Raw genomic sequence first — 26,031 nt, forward strand, 5'->3', positions numbered from 1 at the left:
ATGAAAAGCTTTGAAATTAGGCCCCAATCAAAACACGACACGTTCCTTCATTAGAAAGTATCACTAATGAGAAATGCAGGCAAGAGGAAAGATTAATATATTTGGCAAATAGTAGCAGATTAGATTTGCTTAAGGCAAGAGTTTTAACTTCTTTCATGGTTATAGCACTCAAACCAGACAACTTATTTTGAAATACTTTTCTTTTTTCTTTTCTTTTTTGTGTTTGTGTGTGGTGCTGGGGATTGAGTCCAGAGGCATTCTACCTATAAGCTACATCCCAACCCTATTTTATTTTGAAACAGGGTCTTAGTAAGTTGCAGAGGACCTCACAAGGTTGCTGAGGCTGGCTCCAAACCTGTGATCCTCTTATCTCAGCCTTCCTAGTACTGGGTTACAGGCGTGCACCACCAAGCCTGGCTGAAATAATTTTCTGAGAAAATGATTTATAGTTGAATTAGTGGCCGAAGCACTGATTATGATTGTTGAAACCCTGAAATTTAATATTTGGCACATAAAACAAAAAGTCGATTTACCCATTGCATATCATTGAGAAGTGATTTTAAGGAGGAGGAACAGGGATAATGATAGAAACAAATAGTGGTCATGAGCTGGGTGTGGTGGCGCACGCTTGTCCTCCCAGCATCTGGGAGACTGAGACAGGAGGATCACTGTTCATGGCCAGCCTCGGCTACTGAGTGAGGCCCTCTGCAACTCAGTGAGACCCTGTTTCCAAATAAAGAAAAAAAAAATAGGGCTAGAGGTAGAATGGCCCTGGGTTCCATCCTCGGTACTACCAGGAAAAAAAAATAGTGGTTATGATTCACAAGGGCAATAATGTGGCATGGAGCAAAAAAGAAAGAAATCGTTTGTCACAACGTTAGGATAAGTAAAAATAGAGTACATCCTGTGTAGTGAGTGAGAGGCTCAGGAAAACTCAGCAGGAAGTCTCACCCACTGCAGTGATGGAGGGGTGTGTGTGAGGCTTAACCAGAAGGATGAATTATTACTATCCTCTTTTTCCAAAGGTGGTTCTTCCAATTATTAGAAGATATTCTGTACATATACTGATCTTTTCCCTCCCTCAAGTCATCAGAAAATGGGAGAATTTTTAGAAAACAGGTCTAAGATCTTATTCTAAATAAGCATTTCACATTTACAATAGTTATCTCAAAAATATAAGTATGAAGAGTTAGTGAGAATCTGGTATTAGTGCTACACTGTAAGTTCCCTACAGCATCTGTGAAGGGGCTTAGAGTCCTGAGAGGAATTTTAATTACACTATATTCCAATCCCAGGAATCTTATCTGAGCAAGGGTGCAAATGAAGTTGGTCAAAAATGAAGGGAGACTACTCAGGAGGCACTGCGTCTTGAAGAAATTTGTTTTTAACGGCCCATGGTAGGCATGACTACAGCAGGTGAAGAAAGAGTAGCATCCTCTTCTTTCCACTGAGAAGTGATGGTCTTTAGCTGAGTGTAGAACTGGATGCCCTAAAGACAGCAAAGGAAAAAGTGATGAAGAGTTAACATGTACTTCTGGGGGGGGGGGTGGATTCATTATTCTTAGTTAGCTTTTCATGGTGGTGCAGTGAGTGCTACCCATGTTCCTATTGGAACAACCCAAATCCAAAAGGTTGTTCATGAGGCAAACTATCTAAAATAAGTTACTATAATAACTGGCACACAGAAAACAGTCAAACCTTAGCTGTCACTAAGATGCTAAAAATAGCACTTCTAAGTCAAGAGTAAGTGGAAAAATCGAACAGTATAATCTGTTAAACTTGCAAGTCATTCTGTTGCAGACCTGAATATCACATGCCTTGAAGTCAATAGACTTAGCTCAAGTCCTTATTGACTGCAGCTTAACCTTGACGATTATCTGTGTGACTTAACACCTACCTAGTAGCAATGATGTGAATAGAAAATAAAATGACATACAAGCCAGGCGTGGTGGCGCATGCTTGTGATCCCCGCGCTTGGGAGGCAGAGACAGGAGGATCGTGTAGGTTCAAAGCCAGCTTTGCTGGCTTAGGAGACCCTGTTTCAAAAAAAAAAAAAAGCCGGGCGTGGTGGCGCACGCTTGTAATCCCCGCGCTTGGGAGGCAGAGACAGGAGGATTGCGCAGGTTCGAAGCCAGCCGCGCGCGCTGGCTTAGGAGACCCTGTTTCCAAATAAAAAAGTATAAAAAAATGGGTCTGGGAGTGTAGCCCGGAGGTAGAAGGGCTTCCAGGAACCCCAGTACCACCAAAAAAAAAAAAAAAAAATATATATATATATATATATATATATATATATATATTATATATATAATAGGTCTGGGAGTGTAGCCCAGAGGTAGAAGGGTTTCCAGGAACCCCAGTACCACAAAAAGAAAAGAAAGAAAGAAAAAAGAAAATGAAATGACATACAAAAACATCCTAGCAAAGTAACTGCTGTTACTTTGTAAAATTAAATTCTTTGTTTTTCTCTTCTTCCCATGAAAAAGAAAAGGGATTAAGGTGTGCAATACACAATAGGCCAATTGATCTAATCAAGATCAGTGACAACAAATTCTATATTGAAATTGCAAACTCAAAGTATGTTAAAAATCTAAAGTAGAAGTCTGATATTCTATATTATAATTCTATATTATAATTCTATAATTGCAAACTCAAAATATCTTAAAAATCTGAAGTAGAAATCTGATATTATGCAAATCTACTTCAAATTGCCTATAATGTGTAAGCAAAACATCAGCACATTTAAGGCCATACACACACAATTTGATATGAGTAGGTATAATTAAGAGAATACATTGTGTACATATAACCAAGTAATACACACAACTGTTACCCTTTCCCATGGAGCTTCTTGATAATTCACAGTTCTTTTCTTTACTAGCCAATCAGGAGCTCTCAGAAACCAACAGAATGAGTAACAAATAGCGTTATTATGAGGGCATAGAAGTATTCATTTTTGGTACTAGGGATTGAACCCATGGGCATTCTGCCTTTGAGTTACACTCCCAGCCCTACTTTATTCTTTATTTTGAAACAGGGTCTCACTAAGTGCAGAGAGGGCCTCATTAAGTAGCTGAAGCTGGCCATGAACCTTCGATCCTCCTGTCTCAGCCTCCCAAGTACTGGGATTTATAAGTGTGCACCCCACACCCAGCTGAAAACCTGTTTTGTAAGCCAAGACAGGACTGATGAGTGGAGGTACTCAGATGAATGGGAAGAGACAAGATAGAGGGTCACAGGCAAAAGAAACAGCATATATAAAGGCCTAGACTTCCTCTTGCCCTTTCCTCTAACCTTTGTTGCCTTTATTCAGGAAGAGAAAGCTTTGGCAAAATTTTGTTAAAATTTAAATCTTGCCAGGCGTGGTGGCGCACAGCACTTGGGAGGCTGAGACAGGAGGATCGCACAGGTTCAAAGCCAGCCTCAGCTACTTAGTGAGGCTCTCAGCAACTTAGTGAGACCCTGTTTCCAAATAAAGTATAAAAATAGGTCTGGGAGTATAGCCTGGAGGTAGAAAAGCCCCTGGGTTCCATCCCCAGTACCACCAAAAAATTAAAAATTAAAAAATTAAAAAATTAAAAAAATAATTTAAATCTTTTCCAGGGGACTTTCTGAGAAACACTGTGAACAATGCGTGACCGTACAGAAGCTGCTGGCAGGCACTTTTATACATAATACTTGTTCCTGAATATGTTCAAGAAACTTTCTCAAAAGAAAAAAAGAAATTTAATTAAAAAGTTACCTGTTTGCCATAGAAATTAGTGTCTCCCCTGAAGGATGATCGAGAGCCGGTGAATGAAAACATTGGCAAAGGCACTGGAATCGGGACATTCACTCCCACCTAGACCAGAGCAAACTACATCAAATACTAAGCAAAGGATTCGAACTATGGGCTCTCCATTTAGAACTGTAAAGGAAACAGATTGACTTTATTTACTTTTTTTAGAGTTATCAGTTTTTGTGTTTAGTTTTCTTTTGGAAGGATTATTTTTATATTTTGGAGAGACCAATTTTAAATAACCACCTCCCAACTCATTTTCCACCCCATGAACTTTTATTTCTGAAGAAGTGGTGGAGCAGTGTGGGATATTAGGGGGTGGTATTTAAGCGAGCTGCAGTAACTGTTCACTGTCTCCTCTTAGGAAGCACTAAAAGTCTGTAAGAATCTCCAAAAGGTTCACAGACCTGCCCAACATCTACCAGGTGGGAATATTTCCGAGCGGTGGCTCCATTGGTGGTAAAGATGGCAGTTCCGTTTCCATATGGGTTGTCATTGACAATCTTGATGGCGTCATCTAAGGTTTCTGTCTCCAGAACCACAAGAACTGGACCAAAAATCTCCTCTTTGTAACAAGTCATATTTGGCTGCCAAGAGTGATGCATGCAGAGAAGAAGTCAGCTCTTTGGATTCTGAGCACTTTTGCTTACCTAGTTTTACTCATGACCCACTAAGTACGGATAGCTTTCATATTAATGATCTCTTTCACTTAAAATCACCTATAAACTACTCTCTCACTGTGTTCTACCAACCTATAAACTGAGCTACCAACTATAAACAACTTGAAAGTACTATTCGCTAACAACCACACTCCTTTGAGAACTGTACTTTTACTTCCCATGATCCACAGTTAACTAGCTTTTTTAATACCTGTACAGTTTGTTTCATATGGTTTTGTTACCAACAAATGAATTTTCATTTTATAACTCAAATATATATTTAACACACCAGAATTTCTTCTGTTTCTAGAAATCATGTGCTAAGTTTTCTGTAACTTAAGCCACCTGTTCTCCTTTACTCCTTTGCTTCCCAAATAACTCTGTACATTTATATTTTGATATTGGGCACACTTAAACACTCAAAACATCTTTTACCACTGCACCTAATCATCTGTGTTCATTGCTGATAAACGGCTTTTTCCTCTATGATTCTATGGCAAGAAAACTTTATAACTTATCCAGGTTTAATAGGTATAGATAATTTTTAAAAGGCCTCCTGTTTTTAATTTAGTCATGAATGTTAGCTGACTTTCAGAATGTGGATGAATAAAAATTGACAGATCATTTCTTTTGTCACTTTTTAGTGAAGATTTAACTAAATTTGGGGCACAAAATAGGTACTCAATAAACATTGAATGGTTGATACATTGACTGAGATACTTCAATATCTATGAGCCATGTATCAAGAGGAAGAGAGAAGAGAAAATTCACTATACTAACAACTAGGTTAGTACAAGGTAAGGATTGGCAGACTGTTGCCTGTGGGCCAAATGTGGCTGTTCCTATTTTTGTACAATGCACAGGCTAAGATTTTTTTTTTTTTTGGCAGGTTTGGGGATGGAACCCAGGGGCATTCAAACTCCAAGCTGCACCCCCCGCCCTATTTTTTATTCCTTATTTTGAAATAGGATCTTATTAAGTTGCAAAGGGCCTCACTAAGCAGGTGAGGCTGTGCACGAACTACGATCCTTCAGTCTCAGCCTCCCAAATGCTGGGATTACAAGCGTGTGCCACCATGCCTGGCTCTAAGAATGGTTTTTACATTTTTAAATGGTTGAAAAAAATCAAAAGAATATTTCATGACATGAAGAATCACATGAAATTCAAATGTGTAGCCAGGTGCAATGACACACACCTGTAATCCCAGTATTTGGGAGGCTGAGATAGGAGGATCACAGGTTCAAGGCCAGCATGTGGTAACTTAGTGAAACTCTTAAAGTAAAAAAGGCTGGCGCTAGCCAGGCATGGTGGTACATGGCTAGAGTGTCAGGGAGGCTGAGACAGGAGAATAGTAGATTCAAGGCCAGCCCTAGTAAGTTGCTGAGGGCCTTGAAAGAGTGAGACCTTATTTCAAAATAAAAAAAAATAGGAGTGGTTGTATCACTCATAGGTAGAATACCCCTGGTTCAATCCCTAGTACCACAAAAAGGAAAAAAAAATCTCTAGTACAACTAAAAACAAAAGACATTCAAATGTGTGTATATAAATAAAGTTTTATTGAAACAGCCACATAAAATTTATGGCTGATTTCACACTACCTATCAGTTGAGGGTTTTGTTTTGTTTTGTTTTGTTTGCGGTACTGGGAATGGTACCCAGGGGCATTCTATTACCTCCGAGCTACACCCTCAGCCCTATTTTTTAAATTCTTTTTTTTTGAAACAGGGTATCACTGAGTTCCAGAGGGTCTAAGTAGTAGCTGAGGCTGTCCGTGAACCGTGATCCTCCTGTCTCAGCCTACCAATGCTGGTATTACAAGTGTGTACCACCACGCCTGGCAAGCAGAGGTGAGTATTTGTGACAGAAACTATATCTCTGCAAAGCTGAAGATATATAGTCCCTCATGTAAAGTGTGCCAGATATTGGTATAGTGGAAAGAACTCTAGTTGGGTGTCAGGAGGGGATACTTATTCCGACTTTACATAAAATAATACAATCCCAAAAAGAGTCAAGGTATTGTGGGGGGGGCCTCTGGAGATTGAACCCAGGAAGCATTCTACCTCTGAGCTACATCCCAGCCTTTTTTTCTATTTTTTGTTTGTTTTTGAAACAGCGTCTCATAAGGTTTCTGAGGGTCTTGCTAAGTCGCTGATGCTGTCAAACCCGTGATTCTCCCATCTCAGTTTCCCAAATACTGAGATTACAGGCATGCGCCACCATGTTCAGCAAGAGTTCAGGTCTTTTTTGTTTGTGTGGTACTGGGGATGGAACTCAGAGGCATTCTACCTCCAAGCTATATCTCCAGACCTATTTTTTATTTTTAAAAAGGGTCTTACTGAGTTGGAAAGGATCTCACCAAGTAGCCGAGGCTGTCTGCAAATTGTGTTCCTCCCGTCTCAGCCTCCCAAAGGCTGGGATTACAAGCATGTACCACCATGCCCGGCTAAGCATTCAGGTCTTAATCACTAAATGTTTTTACTTAGAAACCAGAAGGATGAGATTCCATAGCTTCTAAGGTACCTTCAGCTCTCACATTTGTGAAATAATCAATTTATTCACCTTGACATTTGAGATGATGGTTGGTCCAACAAAGTTGCCATTTTCGTAGCCTTTGACTTTAATTTTTCGCCCATCCAAAAGGATGGAAGCTCCCTCCTTTGTCCCACTATCAATCAGATTACAGACCCGCTCTTTGGCCTGTGGGGTGATCAGGGGGCCAAGATCAGCTCCAGGCTGGTCACCTGTAAAACAGCATACAAATATCTCAGACTTTAAAACAAATTATGACAGCTAACAGAAGATAAATCTGAAAGACAAGTACAGTATAAGGAGGGTCATGGTAAGAATAGCTGTGACTGCTCCCAATGGCCAAGGCAATGCTAAAACCAAGAGCTTAGTGCCACAGATGCAGAATCTTAAGTTGCTGGTTAGATAAGTGATCACCTGCATTGACTCTCAGTTTTTTGGCACGCTCCACCAGCTCTGGTAGCCACTTCTTAGCTTCTCCGACAAGGATGGCTGTTGATAGAGCCATACAGCGCTGACCAGCAGCACCAAATGCTGCCCCGACCAGTTGGTTCAGAGTATTTTCCTTGTTGGCATCTGGCATGACAACCCCATGGTTTTTGGCTCCCTAAAAGAATGCAGAAAATGCATCAGTCTTCCTTAACCATATTCAATTAGGCTAAGAAAACTAAGCACAGAATCTGAGATTTCAAATGAGAAATTAAGGGTTACAGAATTCATCTGTTTCGAGAACAGAGATTATAATACTGCTTAAGTCTTAGCAACATTGAACAGGTCTGCACATTACTTTTTCTTCCTTTTCCAATTGATAAGCTGATATTTTAATATTTTTGGGTGTGTGTGTGTGTGTTACTAGGGATTAAATCCAGGTGCATTTTACCTCTGAGGTACACCCCACCCTTTTTTTTTGTTTTGAAAAGTCTCACTAGGTTGCTGAGAATCTTGCTACTTTGCCAAAGCTGTCATCAAACCTGCAATCCTAGCCAGGTGTGATGGCACACACTTGTAATTCCAGCATTCAGGAGGCTGAAACCGGAGGATTGAGGTTCGCAGAAAGCCTTAGCTACTTAGTGAGGCCCTTTGCAACTCAGTGAGACCTGGTTTCAAAATAAAGAATAAAAAATAGGGCTGGGGATGCAGCTTGGAGGTAGAATGCCCCTGGGTTCCCATTCCCAGTAAGAGTACTGCAAAAAAACAAAAACAAAAAAACCCTGCAATCCTCCTGTCCCAGCTTTCAAAGTATTGGAATTACAGATATGTGCCACAATGCCCAGATAATAAATATTTATTTAGAACAAAGCCATTACCAAGAACAACAAAAGAGCCCCAATCACATCCAAAGGAATGGGTCAAACACTGGATTCAGGAATCAAGAAATATGCTCTTTTTTAGGTAGGAAAGAATTTGTCGTCTGCCAAGGTTAACAGTTAAATGAAAAGCAATGTAAACAAAGAGCTGCCAGCAATACTAATGTCAGTAACCAGCTGAAAGTCAAGATAAGAAAACCTCATTATACATAGCTTTCATTATACGTAACTTTTAGAAAGAGGTTCTGCAAATTGATTGCTTCTAGATACATACTCTTTTTTTTTTCTTTTTATTGTGGTACTAGGATGGGACCCAGAAACATTCTACCTCTGAGCTATATCCCCAGCCCAATTTTATTATATTTTGAAACAAGGTCTCACTGAGTTGCAGAGGACCTTACTAAGTTGCTGAGGCTGGCCCTGAACCTGAGATCCTCCTGTTTCAACCTCCCAAGTACTGGGATTATAGTGTGCACCACCACACCTGGCTTGCTTTTATATATATATATTTGTATATATAACTTTTCTATCAGTATATCATATAATTTCCACATATAAGTTTCCAAATATGACTGTAGTTGACTAGATATATACCATATCTATGTCTGTTACTTAATCCCATTATGCATAACATTGAATATAGAATACACGCTACAAATATGGAGTGAAATGGGAAGGGCTTAAACTGGACAAACCACATTCAGCCATGAAAAATAAGTGACATATTATGAACAGCTTCCAATTCTGTGCCTTGGTGGCTGTCCTTTCTGTAACATTATGCTGAAGGACGAAGGGTGCAAAAGATGCAAAAAGACTTTGGTATTAATGTGTTGCTAAGCATTTGTCAAGGAACGAGCAGAACAGCAAAAGGTAAAAGCACCATCACATATACAGAGACAGTTGGCTCTTTCTAGTGTCTTTTTTTTTTTTTTTTGGTGGTACTGAGGTTCCTAGAAACCCTTCTACCCCGGGGCTACACTCCCAGACCTATTATATAAATATATAAAAATATATGTATATATTTATATATATATATATATATTTTTTTTTTTTTTAAACAGGGTCTCTTAAGCCAGTGCGGCTGGCTTCGAACCTGTGCAATCCTCCTGTCTCCGCCTCCCAAGCGCAGGGATTACAAGCGTGCACCACCACGCCCGGCTCTAGTGTCTTAAAGAGACTGATCCCTTAGGAGTGATCATATCTTCAACATTAGTTAAGATACACTTTATTTTATTTTATTTTATTTTATTTTATTTTATTCTTTTTCGGGTTTGGGGATGGAACCCAGGGGCATTCTACCTCTGAGCTACAGCCCCTGCCCTATTTTTTATTCTTTATTTTGAAGCCGGGTCTCACTGAGTTGCAGAGGGCCTCACTAAGTAGCTGAGGCTGTCCGCGAACCGCCATCCTCTGGTCTCAGCCTCCCGAATGCTGGGATTACAAGCGTGCGCCACCACGCCCAGCTTTAAGATATACTTTAAAAGAAGGAAGGAGGGAGTGGTGAGTTGGCCCGGGCCACCCTCCCCCTTCATGTCATTTTGGCATGGGGCTGTAACTATTTTCTGTATTTCTATTTTCTGTATTTCTATCTTTGTAATAAACTTCTTTAAATCTTCAGCAATTGTCCAAGCTATGCATATTTATTATTAGCTTAGGACAAGAACCCGTGGGTTTTCTGTTTTTGGTCGTTTTGGGTTTTGTTATGGGTTGGGGGAATGTGTGTCACAGGACCCTCACAGAGGTTCCCGGGGAACAGTTTCCCCACAACCATACTCTCCCAATCCGTTACAAGGTCCACCTGTTGTATCTTTGGTGGGGCATTCATTTAAACTCCCCCCCACGCTATTCTGGCATAGGGCAGTAACTATCTTTGGTATTTTTATCTTTCTAATAAACCTCTTTAAATCTTCAGCAAGAATCCGGGCTAATGTGTATTTCTCCTTAGCTCAGGACAAGAACCTGCACGGTTTTTCTGTTTTTCTGTTTTCTGGGTTTGTTGTGGTTTGAGGGAAATTATTTCCAGGGTTTTTTTTTTTTTTTTTTTTTTTTTGCGGGTCTGGGGATGGAACCCTGGGGCATTTGACCTCCTAGCTACACCCCCTGCCCTATTTTTTATCCTTTATTTTGAAACAGGGTCTCACTAAGTTGCAGAGGGCCTCACTAAATAACTGAAGCTGTCCATGAACTGCGATCCTCTGATCTCAGCCTCCCAAATGCTGGTATTACAAGTGTGCGCCACCACAACCTCTTGAAAATTATTTTTAATGGGAAAAATGTCTCAAAAAATTTACTGATTTAAGACCAAACAACTGCACGTGGTATAAATAACATCCTTTAGGGGCCAGGATATAGCTCAGTAGTAAAGTGCCCACTATGCCTGTACAGCACTCTGGGTTTGATCCCCAGTTCCAAAAAAAAAAAAAAATCATCCCTGGAAAAAAAATTTAAGAACAAATAATAAATAACATCCTTTAGTAAAAAAAATAAAAAATAAAAAAATAAAAGAAGGAAGGAGCCAGGCGTGGTGGCGCACACTTGTAATCCCAGCGCTTGGGAGGCTGAGACAGGAGAATCTCACAGTTTCAAAGCCTGCCTCAGCTACTTAGTGAGGCTCTCTGCAACTTAGTGAGACCCTGTTTCCAAATAAAGTATAAAATAGGTCTGGGAGTATAGCCCGGAGATAGAAAAGCCCCTGGGTTCCACCTCCAGTACCACAAAAAAAAAAAAAAAAAGAAGAAGGAAGGAAGGATGATGATGGTGCAAACCTGTAATCCCAGTACTTTGGAGGCTAGATCATAGGTTTTACCTAGAGATAGAACACCCCTGGTGTTCCATCCCTAGTACCACACACTCACAACATATATAAAATAAATAAATAAAAAGGGCTGGGGGTATATCTCAGAAGTAGAATGCCTCTGGCTTCAAACTTGAGGTTTTATTGGTGGTGCTTGGGACTGAAACCAGGGGCATTCTGCCTCTGAGCTGCATCCCCAACCCAATTTTTTATTCTTTATTTGGAAACAGGGTCTCACTAAGTTGTGGAGTGCCTCACTAAGTAGCCGAGGCTGACCAAGAACCGGGTCCTTCTGTCTCAGCATCCCAAGTACTGGGATTACAAGCGTGCACCACCATACCCAGCTGGGCATTTTTTTTTTTCTTACTGGGAACTGAACCCAGGGGCATTCTACCTCTGAGCTGCAACCCCAGCCCTATTTTTTTATTCTTTATTTTGAAACAGGTTCTCACTAAGTTGCGGAGGGACCCACTAAGTAGCTGAGGCTGGCCGAGAACCACAATTGTTCTGTCTCAGCCTTTCAAGTACTAGGATTACAAGCGTGCACCACCACTCCTGGCCAATCCTGTTTCAAAAAAGAATAAATGGAACACTGGCATTAACGGAATGTGTAGTCCCTTTGCTGAAGGGCTGTTCTTGGTTATTCAAATACATATAACAAAGTTTAAGGAAAAAAGGAATAAAAAGTTACCATATTGGCTTGGACCCTCTTGCCATGTCTTGACCCTCTCTCGAAAATGTATTCTCCTGCCTGGTTGGATCCCACAAAGCTGATTGCTTTGATGTCTGGGTGATCGCAAATAAAATTTACAGCTTTAAGAAGAAAATAAAATGTCAGGAAAAATAATAAATTGCCACAGGCTTCTCAACATGGTAAATCTCCTCTCTTCCATGGCTGATATACATTTTGTTTTTCTACACCGAATTTCTATTGTGAAAGTCTCGTTTCTTTTAAATTCTTTACAAATTCTATTTAGCCTATTCCCTTTCATATTTTATAACCATTCCAGAATTTCCACTTTTAATCTAACTCTGAAGTCTACGATTTCTATCTTCCTCTCTAATAACAGCTTTTTAAAACTTGACCCTATGAGCTGACCATGTAGTTCATGCCTGTAATTCCAGTACTTGGGAGACTGAGACAGGAGGATCACAGGTTCGAGGACAGCCTCAGCAAGTAGTGAGACTTTCATCAACCTAGCAAGACCCTGTTTCAAAACAAAATTAAAGCCAGACGTGGTGGCGCACACTTGTAATCCCTATGCTTGGGAGGTGGAGACAGGAGGATCATGCTGGTTTGGAGCCAGCCTCACTGGCTTAAGAGACCCTGTTTCCAAATAAAACATATAAAATAGGTCTGGGAGTGTAGCCCGGAGGTAGAAGGGCTTCCAGGAACCCCAGTACCACCAAACAAACAAACAAAAAACAAAATTAAAATAATAGGGCTGGGGATGTAGCTTGGAGTAGAATGCCCTTGGGTTCAATCCTCAGTTCCAAAAAAGAGTGATATGTCCTCATCTGCCATTATATCCTGAGGCTTGTAGACAAGACTCACTCTCACATGAGAAGGAGTTATGCCAGTTAAAAGCAAAGGGCAGAGTCAGCCTTCCTGCATGTGCATCCTAACTTTCATATTTTTTAGCAGTGTGACTTTGGGCAAATCAATTTCATTCTGCCTCAGTTTTCACATCTGAAAAATTGAAAAATTGTTCCTGTTTGAAAGGGTGGTTGGGGACATTAGATGAGTTGATAAAGTTTCTCTTTAGTCTTATCTCCATCTGGTCCTAGCGCATATTTCTAGAGTCCCTCTGTATAGAGAAAGGCAAGAAGCTGCTACTTCTTAGTTACTTTTTTATTTTTATTTTTTGCTGGTCTGGGGATGGAACCCAGAGGCATTTGGCCTCCGAGCTACACCCCCTGCCCAATTTTTTTTTTATTCTTTATTTTGAATAAATAATCTCACTGAGTTGCAAAGGGCCTTGCTAAGTAGCTGAGGCTGTCCGCGAACCGCGCTCCTCTGGTCTCAGCCTCCCAAATGCTGGGATTACAAGCGTGCGCCACCACGCCCGGCTCAGTTAGTTACTTTAGCACAAATAGATGGCAAAACAGTCAACAGGCACTAGCTTCAAACATGGAGGTTACTGTTCCTGAGTCCCTTCCTGGTTTCCTCATCCTAGCACACCCAATCACTACCATCTTAGATTTTTCATAGCCAGATTAAGTAGCCGCATAGAGAAGGGCATTTACCTTCATGCTGTCCATGGATGATGTTCAGTGTCCCATCAGGGGCACCGGAATCCTGCAGCAACTTGGCAAGAAGCATAGTTGCTCCTGGGACTCGCTCTGATGGTTTCATTAGGAAAGTATTTCCACAAACCATGGCCATGGGAAACATCCAAAGGGGGATCATGGCAGGAAAATTAAAGGGAGCAATGCCTGCACACACCCCCAGAGGCAGACGGTAGGAATAAAGGTCCATGTCTTTGGTGATGGATGGCATGGTCTCTCCCAGCATAAGCGATGTGACACTACAGGCATGTTCAACTACCTCTGGAACAGAAGAAGAGGTCGGACCACAAGCTCGCCTACTGAGCACTGCTTAGGTTCGTCATGCTCTGACCCTAAGGATGGTGGGGTGGTTCACGCCAATGACAGAGGAAGACATACTGACTTGCCCTTCATGTAAAGAGATTGTGTAAAATGAGTTTTTGAATGGGAAAAAGACAGTGAGATGCATATACCCACTGAAGATCATTTGAGGAAAATAAAAGACTTAAGTCAATCAGTCTTAGGTACCTGACAAATACTGCCATTTTTATTACAAGTGTTAAAAAAGATGTCACAGCTGGGCATGGTGGCCTACACCTATAACCCCATACTTGGGAGGCTGAGACAGGAGGATAACAGACATTAGCCACTTAGTGAGGTCCCCTGCATCGTAGTGAGACCCTGCTTTAAAATAAAATAGGGCTGGGACTATAGCTCAGAGGCAGAACGCCCCTAGGTTCAATTCTCAGTACCGCATAAGATATCACAGGATAGCAAAATCGACATAAAGAAGCAACCTCCCCATTCTGGGATCTTGGCCTCCCCTCTGCCTTTGCTCTTTCCCAAAAGTTCCATAAGGGGCTCCCAGCTTACGAAGGCCTCGAAATACATCTCCTTCAGCATCAGCTAGGGTCTTCCCTTGTTCCAAGGTGATTAATCTGGCGATTTCTTTCTGGAGAGAAAACATACAAATAGAAACAAGAATACAAGAATATTCCTTTTTATTTTTGCAATGCTGGAAGTCAAACTCAGGGTTTCATACATGCTAAGCAAGCATTCTACCACTGCGCTACACTCTAAACTCGTGTGTGTGTGTGTGTGTGTGTGTGTGTGTGTTACTGGGGATGGAACCCAGGGGCAATCTACCTCCGAGCTACACCCCCAGCCCTATTTTTTTATTCTTTATTTTGAATAGGGTTTCACTAAGTTGCAGAAGGCCTCACTAAGTAGCTGAGGCTGTCCGCGAACCACGCTCCTCCTGTCTCAGCCTCCCAAATGCTGGGATTACAAGCGTGCCCTACCACACCCAGCTCCCTATGTTCTTTTTTAGTTCTCAGATAACCAAAGCAGAACAAAACTGAGGGAGAAGCAGAACAAGAGAGACCCACGGTTGTCTCTGTATTGCAGAGTTAGGAAGGGCAGTCTCTGGAGGAGTGATCAACTCACCTTTAGGCAATAGAGTGGGAAATTACGCCATTTAGATTTCTTACCAAGTTTTCTTTAATAAGTTGCTGATAGCGGAGCAGGACCTGCTGACGGCTTAATATGGATGTGTCTGCCCATGCAAGAAAAGCACGTTTACAGGAAGCAACGGCCGCATCCATTTCAGCTTTGGTGGACTGAGGGACCCGACCAATGACCTCATTGGTAGCCTGAGGGGAAAAATAAGTGATTATACTTTGTCAACACCCTACCTTTTCCATGTTCCATATAGTCACACAGTCAGCACCACGTGCTTCATGATAGATACCCATGTCCCCACCTTCCCACCATGTCCCCAGTATCCAAGCTAACACCCCAAAATTGTTTTGCTTACTGGGTTGTGGATATCAATCCATTTATCACTTTTGGATTCAACAAACTTCCCATCGATGAAGAGTTTTACAGTTGGCTGGGGAATAAAACAAAACAGAAAACTTGGTATTAATCAGCTTTGCTTGTCCCTTTCCCTTTTACAAAGAGAAAGGAATTTAGGCTGATAATAATTGAATCTTCTGGTCTATAGAAAAATTACCACTAGGGAGCCAGGCGTGGTGGCGCACTCTTGTAATCCCAGCCTTTGGGAAGTTGAGACAGGAGGATCGCAGTTTGTGGACAGCCTCAGCTACTTAGTGAGGCCCTTTGCAACTCAGTGAGACCCTGTTTCAAAATAAAGAATAAAAAATAGGGCTGGGGGTGCAGCTCAGAGATAGAATACACCTGGGTTCCATCTCCAACACTGCAAAGGAAGGAAGGAAGGAAGGAAGGAAGGAAGGAAGGAAGGAAGGAAGAAAGAAAGAAAGAAAGAAAGAAAGAAAGAAAGAAAGAAAGAAAAGGGCTGGGGGTGTAGCTTGGAGGTAGAATGCTCCTAGGTTCATCCCCAGTACCATAAAAAAATGAAATATTACCACTAGGAAAGAGATATGGAATATTCTTATCTGTAGTGTATATTAAGATGCAGAAGTACATTTCAATACTGCTGTCTCTTTGAGAATGGGAAATTTCCTCCTATTCAACCAGTGAATTTTTTTTTTGGCAGTACTAGGGATGGAACCCAGGGGCATTCTACCTCCAAGCTGTGCCTTGAGCCTGATTTTATTTCTTGTTTGGAACTAGAGTCTGACTAGGTTGCTCAGAGCCTTGCAAAGTTGTTGAGGCTGGCTTTAAACCTGCAATCCTCTTGCCTCAGGCTCCCAAGTACTGGGATTATAAGTGTGTGCTACCAAACCTGGCCATACTTCTATATTAAAAGGATTTTGAGTAGTAGTCCTTATTTATTAGATTTTTAGGTACTGTAAATGACTGATAGATGGTCTACCAAAAACAACTCTAAAAGTTGTTTAAAAACACTAGCCAGAGCTGGGCTTGGTGGTGCATCCTTGTAATCCCAGTACTTGGGAGGCTGAGGATGGCTTCAGCAACTTAGTGAAGCCATTCACAACTTAGTGAGTCTCTGTTTCAAAAATAAAAATAAAATAGGGCTGGGGGTATAGCCCAGAGGTATAATGACTCTGGGTTCGATCCCAAGTACCACCAACAAAAAAACTCCCATCCAGACAACTATTTGGCAGGTTCAATAAAACCCTGAGAAGAGCCAGGTGTGGTGGTACACCCCTGTAGTTTCCAGCTACCCAAGGAGGCTGAGGCAAGAAGATTGCTTAAGCCCAGAAATTCAAGAGACCTTGTTTCCCCTTTCTTCTCTCCAAAGTCTAAACCTCTAGAAATCATGAAAATGTTTGTACCTTTTGACAGGTCAGTATAGTACAGACTGAAATAATCCAAAAGAAGAAGAAAACCTATATTAAAAATGTTTTATAAGCCAGGCGTGGTGGCGCATGCTTGTAATCCCCGCGCTTGGGAGGCAGAGACAGGAGGATCGCGCAGGTTCGAAGCCAGATGCGCGCGCTGGCTTAGGAGACCCTGTTTCCAAATAAAAGTGTAGCCCGGAGGTAGAAGGGCTTCCAGGAACCCCAGTACCACCAAAAAAAAAAAAAATTTTTTTATAAACTGGGCGTTGCTTGTAATCCCCGCATTTGGGAGGCTGAGATAGGAGGATTGAGGTACGTAGACAGCCTCAGCTACTTAGTGAGGCCTTTTGCAACTCAGTGAGACCCTGTTTCAAAACTAAAAAAAGACGAGCTGGGAGTGGTGGTGCACGCTTGTAATCCCAGTACTTGGAAGGCTGAGACAGGAGGACGCATAGGTTTGAAGCTAGCCTTAGCTACTTAGTGAGGCTCTCAGCACCTTAGTGAGACCTGTTTCAAAATAAAAATATAAAATATGTCTGGGAGTGTAGCCCGGAGGTAGAAGGCCCCTGGGTTTCATTCCCAGTACCACAATAATAATAATAATAATAATAATAATAATAATAATAATAATAATAGCAACAACAACAACAACTATAGGGGAGAGGATGTATAGCACTTGCTTAGCATGCACAAGGCCATGTGTTTGATTTCCAGCACCGAAAATAAACAAAAAAACCCAAAGAACTAGAGATACCAAACTATAAAGAGTATTTTGCAATACTGAAAAAGCTTACAACATAATAGACATAATATTAGATAAGGAAATCAAGATGTAAAATTTCATGTATTCTGATCACAATTAGGTAAATAAGATAAAAAGGAATACCCCCAAAATATACTGTATTCCTTCTCAGAAGTCCATCTATCGTGATAAATACACTCACCACTGAGGAAGAGAAGGAGGAGGCTGGATACCAGGTGGAATTTACTTTAGAAGAAACCTGTGAGGTAAAAATAATGACTTGATAAACGAGAGCAGAAAATTATTGAAAATTCAGGAAATACAATGAAGGAAACATTTCAGTGGACATGATGTACATACACAAATTTATCAATGCCAATCTCAGTGCCATGCGGGGGAGGGGAGGGAGTGGGCTGGGGGCCGGGGGAGGCTTGGAGGGCTGTGTGCGTGTTTGTCTATCACCCTGGACTTCAGCATGATGTATGGTTACAGTGTACCACTAAAAAAGAAAAGACTTCAGGAGATGGCTACCAAATGCACATTCTAGTAGCTACTGTGGGTCTGTGAAAAAGGACTTGGTGTTTTCTCAAGGGCTAGATCATCTTGAAAAAAGGATTAAATCACGGGACACAGCAAACTATAAGAGAATAATATGTCATTCTTGTTCCGAATTTCCAGTAGAGGTTGTGTGTGCGTGTGCGTGTGCGTGTGCATGTGTGTGTGGGATTGAACTGGGGATTGAACCCGGGGGCATTCTACCTCCGAGCTATAGCCATAGCCCTATTTTTTAAATTTTGAAACAGGGTCTCACTAAGTTGCAGAGGCTGGTTTACAACCTGTAGTCCTCCTGTCTCAGCCTGCCAAGTACTGGGATTACAAGCATGTGCCACCACTTTTGGTTCAATAAGGCTATTTTTATTTTTTTTATATTTTGGTGGTACTGGAGGTGGAACCCAGCATGCAGGGATTACAAACGTGTGCCACCACGCCCGGCTCAATAACCTATTTCTAAAATGCCATGGTTAGCTGGGCGTGGTGCCGCACGCTTGTAATCCCCATGCTTGGGAGGCTGAGACAGAAGGTTCGCACAGATTCAAAGCCAACCTCAGCTACTTAGTGAGGCTCTCAGCAATTTAGTGAGACCCTGTTTCCAAATAAAATATAAAAAAATAGGTCTGGGAGTATAGCCTGGAGGTAGAAAGCATCTGGGTTCCACCTCCAGCACCACAAAAATAAATAAATAAAATTAAAATTAAAATGCCATAGCCGGGCGTGGTGGCACACACTTGTAATCACCGCACTTGGGAGGCGGAGACAGGAGGATTGTGCAGGTTCGAAGTCAGCCGCGCTGGCTTAAGAGACCCTGTTTCCACATAAAAAAGTATAAAAATAGGTCTGGGGGTGTAGCCCGTGGGAGTGTAGCCTGGAGGTAGAAGGGCTTCCAGGAACCCCAGTACCACCAAAAAAAAAAAAAAAAAAATTAAAATGCCATGGGTTCTGCGCGTGGTGGCACATACTGTAATTCCAGCATTTGGGGGGCTGAGACAGGAGGATCATGGTTCATAGACAGCTTCAGCTACTTAGTGACACCCTTTGCAACTCAGTGAGACCCTGTTTCAAAAAATAAAAAAAATAGGGCTGGGGGTGTAGCTCAGAGGTTCCATCCCCAGAACTGCAAAAATAAATAAATAAATAAATATGGGCATCTAATGGGAAAGAAAAGTAAATAGCATGCAGTTGGTGCTCATTAAATGCTGTTATTTTATTTGCATTATAGATATTATTTGCTCTCACCCTTTGCTATTTCAGAATTTAACAATTCTCTTAACATTTCCAACTCCGCTATTTCTCTCACTTTCAGGAGCTGACCTTGTTTTTTTTTTATTTCAGAGAAAATAGAAACCATGAGATAAGAATCTTCTCAACTTCTTTTCCTTTTTTTGGTCCTGGGGATTGAACCCGGGAGCATTCTACTTTTGAGCTACATCCCCAGCCTTATCTTACTTTTTATTTTGAAACAGGGTCTCACTAAGTTAGTGAGGCTGGCCTCGTAGATCCTCCTGTATCAGCCTCCCACATACTGGGATTACAGGTGTGTGCTACTTTCTCAGCTTTCTCTCAACTTCTTAGTAGCAAACCTTCAAAATTGACCTGCAAGCCGGGCATGACGGCGCACGCTTGTAATCCCAGCATTCGGGAGGCTGAGACAGGAAGATCGCAGTTCATGGACAGCCTCAGCTACTTGGCAAGGCCATTTGTAACTCAGTGAGACCCTGTTTCAAAATAAAGAATCAAAAATAGGGCTGGGGGTATAGCTCGGAGGTAGAATCCCCCTGGGTTCCATCCCCAGTACTGCAAAAAACAAAAACAAAAACCCAGCAACAGCCACAAAAAAACTGACCTGCACCTGATGGAGGTGGCCAGCAAGCTCCCTCAGGGCAAAGTGGTGGACAGAGAGAATGCACAATGTCTGTGGACTAAAGAGGTGTCTGCCCTTCAATCTAATGCACCTATGCTCAGCTGTTGATTTTTCTTGCTGTTGCGAAGATACTTCCATCAATAATTATTCCTTCTTGTACTATAAACCTCTTTCCATCCAATTGCTGTTTTATTAGCATATGTACACTAAAACAAAATCTTCTTCCTCAAACCAAAGTTGCCTTCACTCTGTTTTTGGGGGGGGAGGTTAGGGAGTGCTACTTGGGATGGAACCCAAGGGGTGTTCTACTTCTGAGCTCCTCCTTCAGAAATTTTAATTTTGTTTCTATTTTTTTGTGTGGTGTTAGGAATTGAACCTAGAGGCATTCTATCTCTGAGCTATACTCCCAGCCCTATTTTAATTTTTACTTTGAAACAGGTGCCATTAAGTTGCTGAGGACCTGGCTAAATTGCTGAGACTGTCTTTGAACTTGTGATCCTCCTTTCTCAGCCTCCCAAGGACTGGGATTACAGGCATGTGACATCATCCCCTACTAACTTTTCAACCTATTCCAGCCTTCGTGACTAAACACCAGTGGCTCCCTACATGCCATGGACTCTTCCCAGTCCTCCTTGGACTTGACCTGTCAGCAAAGGTGACATGATAATCCTGCTTCTTCCTGAACCTTTCACTTGTCTTCTGTGATGTCCTAGTATCTTTTTGGCCACTTCCCTGCCTCTTTTACTGGCTCATCATTCTCCACTTGGCCATTTACTCTTGAGTTTCTGAACGCTTGCTCCTAGACTATTTCTTCTCATTTTATATTCTCTGTGTGATTTTATTAACTTCTGGGGCTTTACTATCAAGATCCTGATGACACCCAAGTCTGTGGTCCTTACCCTGAATGTTCCTCTTCAGGTGATAGTCCCAGGACTATCCTTACCACACCTCTACTTAAGTCACATGTTGAAAAAGTGGCACTCCCCACATCTCACTGATCTGCTCTGCTTTCTCCATCACACTTAGGTGAACAGGATCTACAGTGGGGCCACTACTTACCTTGTTGCCCAAGGAGCATCCTGAATGTCACTTCATCTCCACTCTCTCTCTTCTAAGTGAATCAAACAAGTCCTAGCAGTCTGTCTTCCTAAAAGTCTTTCAAACACACCACCTCCTTCTCTTTAGCCCCCTTGTCATTACTCCAGTCTATACCATCTTTTTTATTTTTGGTACTGGGGATTGAATCCCAAGGCATTCTACCACTGATCAACTATATCCCCAGCCTTTTTTTTTAAATTCTGTTTTTGAAACAGGGTGTCTCACTAGGCTGGTTTCCTTCTTTCTTTTTTCCCTTCTCTTTTCTTTCTCTTCCTTCCTTCCTCCTCTTCTTTCTCTTTCTTTCTTTCTTTCTTTCTTTCTTTCTTTCTTTCTTTCTTTCTTTCTTTCTTTCTTCTTGTTACCTCTAAGTTACACATTAAGTTAGCCCTATTCTTTCTTTTCTTTCTTTCTTTCTTTCTTTCTTTCTTTCTTTCCTTCCTTCCTTCTTTCTTGTACTCGGGATGGAACCCAGGGGCTTCCTACCTCTGAGCTATACTCCCAGACCTATTTTATATTTTATTTGGAAACACGGTCTCACTAAGTTGCTGAGAGCCTCACTAAGTAGCTGAGGCTGGCATCGAACCTGTGCGATCCTTCTGTCTCAGCCTCCCAAGTACTGGAATTACAAGTATGCACCACCATGCCTGGCCTCCCAGTCTTATTTTTTATTCTTTGTTTTGAAACAAGGTCTCACTAAATGCAGAGGGCCTCACTTAAGTAGCTGAGGCTCTCTGCAAACAGTGATCCTCTTGTCTTAGCTTCCCAAGTACTGGGATTACAAGCTTGCACCAACATGCCCAGCCTCCTAGGCTGGCTTTTAACCTACAATCCTCCTGTATTCAAGCCGGGCTCAAACGTCTTTCTAAAACACAATCTATTTGTGGTGGCTTTTGTAATCCCAGGACTTTGGAAGCTAAAACAGAAGGACCTCAGGTTTGAGGCCAGGCTCAGCAATTTAGTGAGGTCCTCAGAAACTTGGTGAGATCTTGTTTCAAATTAAATAATAAAATAGAGTTGTGGGTGTAGCTCAGAGGTAGAATGCCCCTGGGTTCAGTTCCCAGTGCTCTTCCCCTTACCTCCACCAAATGTCACTTTAAGAAAAAACACAAATCTGGTCAGATCACTTTCATGTTCAAAACCTCTATCAGGGCTCAAAATACAGCTCAGTGGCAGAGTGCTTGCTGTGCATGCATGAGGCTCTGGCTCCCACTCTTTTGTTTTTTGCAGTACTGGGTATGGAACCCCAGGGACATTCTACCTCCAAGCTATACCCCCAGCCTGTTTTTCTATTATTTATTTATTTATTTATCTATTTATTTATTTATTTATTTATTTGGTGATACTGGGTTTCCTGGAAGCCCTTCTACCTCCGGGCTACACTCCCAGACCTATTTTTACATTTTTATTTGGAAACAGGGTCTCCTAAACCAGCGCGTGCGGCTGGCTTCGAACCTGCACGATCCTGTCTCTGCCTCCCAAGCGCGGGGATTACAAGCCTGCGTCACCACGCCCGGCCTTCTATTCTTTATTTTGAAACAGGGTCTCACTGAGTTACAAAGGGCCTCACTAAGGAGCTGAGGCTGGTCGCAAACGTGCGATCCTCCTGTCTCAGCCTCCGAAATGCTGGGATTGCAAGCGTGCGCCACCACACCGGGCTTTGGATCCCACTCTTGGCACTATAAAGCAAAGCAAAGCAAAACAAAACAAAACCTTCCACTGCCCTTGGGATAAAGATCAATTGCCTTACGTTGCGTGGACTCTACATGGTATCTCTATATAGTAGCTTTGTTTCTCAGAGAGCCACAGCTTGTACTTTCCTCCTTGCATTCTCTGCTCCAGCCATTCTGAATGTTCTGTGCTCTTTGCCCCTGCACATGCTGCCTCTTGACTGAATTATTTCATCCTTTTGCTTGGCTCACTTCTACCCTTTTAGGTTCCCACTTGGATGAACACTAGTGTGTGTGTGTGTGTGTGTGTGTGTGTGTTCCTGAGGATCGAACCCAGGGGCATTCTAACTCTGAGCTACACTCCTTTCCCTATTTTATTTTGAAACAGGGTCTTAGTTTCTGAAGCCCTTGCTGTTTCCTTCCTTCCTTCCTTCCTTCCTTCCTTCCTTCCTTCCTTCCTTTCCCTTCCTTCCTCTTTCTCTCTTTCTTTCTTTTTCTTTCTTTCTTCTTTCTTTGTGTGGAACTAGGAGTTGAACTCTGGGGTATTCTACCTCCGAGCTACACCTCCAGCCCTATTTTTTATTCTCTATTTTGAAACAAGGTCTCACTGAGTTGCAAAAGGCCTCACTAAGTAGCTGAGGCTGTCAGTGAACCATGATCCTCCTGTCTCAGCCTCCCAAATGCTGGGATTACAAGTGTGTGTTTTTATTCTTCATTTTGAAAGAGTCTTGCTAAATTACAAAGTGCCTCACTAATTAGCGGAGGCTGGCCCTGGATTTGAAATCCTCCTGTCTCAGCCTCTCAAGTACTGGGATTACAAGCCTGCACCACCACCCTGGCTCTTGGTTATGTTTCTCCGGCTGCCCTCAACCCTGAGATCCTCTTATCTCAGCTTATCACTTTCTTTAAGAAGTCTCCACCTCAAATCTGGGCTAAATACCTAACCGTGGTGCTCATAAAGCACTTGAATCTATTTCTCTTGTCAGGTTATAAAATAATAGCTTGTTTAGTTAAATTCCTCTCCTTAGATCATCAGAGAATTGTGTCCTTGGCCTGCAGCATGGTTCTTGGAATACAGTAACTTATTAGCGTTTTGCAGAATGAGCTAAGTGTGGAGGGGCATGCCTGTAATCACAGCTAGTCAGGAGGCTGAGGCAGGAGGACTGCAAGGCCGGCCTGGGCAACTTACTGATAATCTATTTCGGGGGTGGGGGGAAGCTGGGTATGGTGGCATGCCTGTAACCCTGGGATTTCGGAGGCTGAGACAGGAGTATCAAAAGTTTGAGGACAGCCTCAACAACCTAGCAAGACCTTGTTCAAAACAAAAGCATTTTTAAAAAAAGGGCTGGGGTATAGTTGGGAGGTAGAATGCTTCTGGGTTCAACTCTCAGTAAAAAAAAAAAAAAAAGGCTGGAGATGTAGCTCAGTGGTAGAGTGCTTGTTTACCCTGCAAGAGGCCATGAGTTTATCCCTAGATCCAAAAAACAAAAGTAAACAATAAATACATCTGCAGAATTCACCATGCAATCACTTGATACTAATTTTAGCTCATATGTTGTCTCTTATGGGCCAGAAAATACACTGATCAGCCAACTCGAACATTTTAGGTCACTTCAGCTTTATTTTTTCATTGGAAGCTTCTCTGCTCATAGGGGGGTATAAAAGGCACTGAATCTGGTATAATAGAACATTATCATACAGTTTTTTTTTTTTGTGTGTGTGGTACTGGGAATGGAACCCAGGGGCATTCTACCTCTGAGCTACACCTCCAGACCTATTTTATTTTTACTTTGAAACAGGGTCTTACTGAGTTGCAGAGGGCCTCGCTAAGTTGCTGAGGCTGGTGGCGAACCTGTGATCTTCTTGTCTCTGCCTTCCAAGTACTGGGATTACAGGAGTGTGCCACCATGCCCAGCTTATCATAAAGTTTTTGATAGGTTAGGTTGCATATCTTTTCATTATTTTCAAAGAAACACTCATTAGCACTGTTGACTATGCACTATGGCCAGTCACACCAAACTTCTGTTCTCTAGATCTTCATTTCTCATCTGTTTCCTTTACCAGGAACTCCCTCCTCCTCTTGGCTAATGACCCATTGGTCTTTGCAACACTTGGGACCAGAGTCAGCTCCTTTTGGAAACTTTTCCTGAATTATACAGGTTGAGCGTGGGGCTATGTCCCTGCAGTACCCTGGGCACTCCTGTTGTTTAGCATGGATTACTGAATTACAATAGGGAAGCCGGGATCACAGGCCTGGGGCTTGCAGCTTTGCTACCTTTAGACCTCTTTAGGTTGCCTTTAAAGACTTAGTCCCCCATGGGCAGAACTGAAGGTGTCTCGGGTACTTGAAGAGCTGGCTTTGGGGCAAAAACTTTTTTGTCTTCCTCCTCTCGTTTTCTATTACCTGTTTTGGAGATGTGTAGTCCTTAGGGTGTATGTGGGAAAGAGTGGTAGCACACAATGTGCCCTTTACGTCCAATATGAACACTGTAACTTCGCTGAGCAAAAGTTTAACTGAGTCTTGGCAAGAAAGCCCTGAGCCTGTGGAAAGTTCAGAGCCGTCACAGTTGGGGAAAACAGCTTAGCAAATGGCTGCCTTTGGTGAATAGCTAGTGCACATTTCTAGGAGAATCAAAGTTCATTTTCTGACCCCTTGTGTGCCCCCTCCTCCTTACCTCGGATTATGGACAGAGAAATTGGGAGAAAGGAGCAATTTGGACGTTCCTGGTCAGGGGAAAGAGCTCCAAGAAAGGTGACCAGAAAAGGGAGTTTCTGAGGGGAGAGAAGTGGCTGGTGAGGGGGTGACAGGGCAAACGGTGGGCGGGCCGAGGTGAGGGCCTGCGACTGACAGCAGGGACACAGAAATACTGGCGGAGAGTGGGCCAGAGCCGGAAAAACGGAGGCTCAGTAATCAAAGGTCGGGGGGCCCCGGGGTGACAGTGCAGGGCTGGATTCAGGGCGAGGGAAGGTCCCAGTGAGGGAGTGGGACAGGGACGCACGGGTCGGTGGGACCAGGGCGACACGGGGTCGGCCAATAAGGGGCTGAGCTAAAAGTCGGTCCCGCCGGAGCATGGCTTAGAGTGGGCGGAAAGGTGCCATTCCTAGCTTCGTGGTCCCTCGGCGCCACCCTCACTCGCCTGCAGGATCCGGGCTCGCACTGCCGCCGCCGCCGCCACCGCCGCCATGGCTCCGGGCTGCCTCTCCTCCGCTCCCCAAGCCTCTGCTGTGGGTGCCTACCTAGCGGTGGCGCTGCCAGGACTCGCCCCCATCCTGCCCGACCTCCTCATTGGGAAAGAGGACCATTCTCTCTAGCCAATCACCCGCCCGAATACCTGACCCCACCCCTCATTTCCAGGCTTAGGAATACGTGATTGGTCAGAAGCAGGCGCGTTCTCCAGCCCTCCCACCTCAGCCAATTCTATTGGCGGAGATAGGGAGACGCCCCTGACTTGGATACTTATATTGAGCTCACGGGGAAGACGCCCCCTAACCCAGAACCGCGATTGGCCACAGTCTTGGCCGAGGGCCCGCCCCCTCACTGAGGAAAGTA

General features: G+C 42.8%; 1 protein-coding gene across 3 annotated transcripts; it reads right to left on the reverse strand.

Moving 5' to 3' along the window:
- Window positions 1-1,384: 1,384 nt before the first annotated feature.
- Window positions 1,385-25,666, reverse strand: ALDH6A1 (aldehyde dehydrogenase 6 family member A1; the record flags this gene model as incomplete). 3 transcript variants are annotated; one of them, XM_080707365.1, is made up of 12 exons in its annotated part: window positions 1,385-1,489; window positions 3,740-3,838; window positions 4,183-4,362; window positions 6,993-7,174; window positions 7,377-7,566; window positions 11,752-11,873; window positions 13,308-13,610; window positions 14,202-14,280; window positions 14,858-14,980; window positions 15,145-15,219; window positions 17,500-17,556; window positions 25,619-25,666. In XM_080707365.1, the coding sequence occupies 12 exons, from the start codon at window positions 25,664-25,666 to the stop codon at window positions 1,385-1,387; spliced, it is 1,563 nt and encodes a 520-aa protein (XP_080563491.1). The 3 variants fall into 3 exon arrangements, with proteins under 3 accessions (XP_080563491.1, XP_080563490.1, XP_080563492.1); XM_080707364.1 differs by having other exon boundaries at window positions 14,819-14,980; XM_080707366.1 differs by lacking the exon at window positions 25,619-25,666 and having other exon boundaries at window positions 14,819-14,980; window positions 15,145-15,216; window positions 17,494-17,550.
- Window positions 25,667-26,031: the final 365 nt, after the last annotated feature.

Source organism: Muscardinus avellanarius, assembly GCF_963383645.1.
Source record: "Muscardinus avellanarius genome assembly, chromosome: 12".
Taxonomy (NCBI): Eukaryota; Metazoa; Chordata; class Mammalia; order Rodentia; family Gliridae; genus Muscardinus; species Muscardinus avellanarius.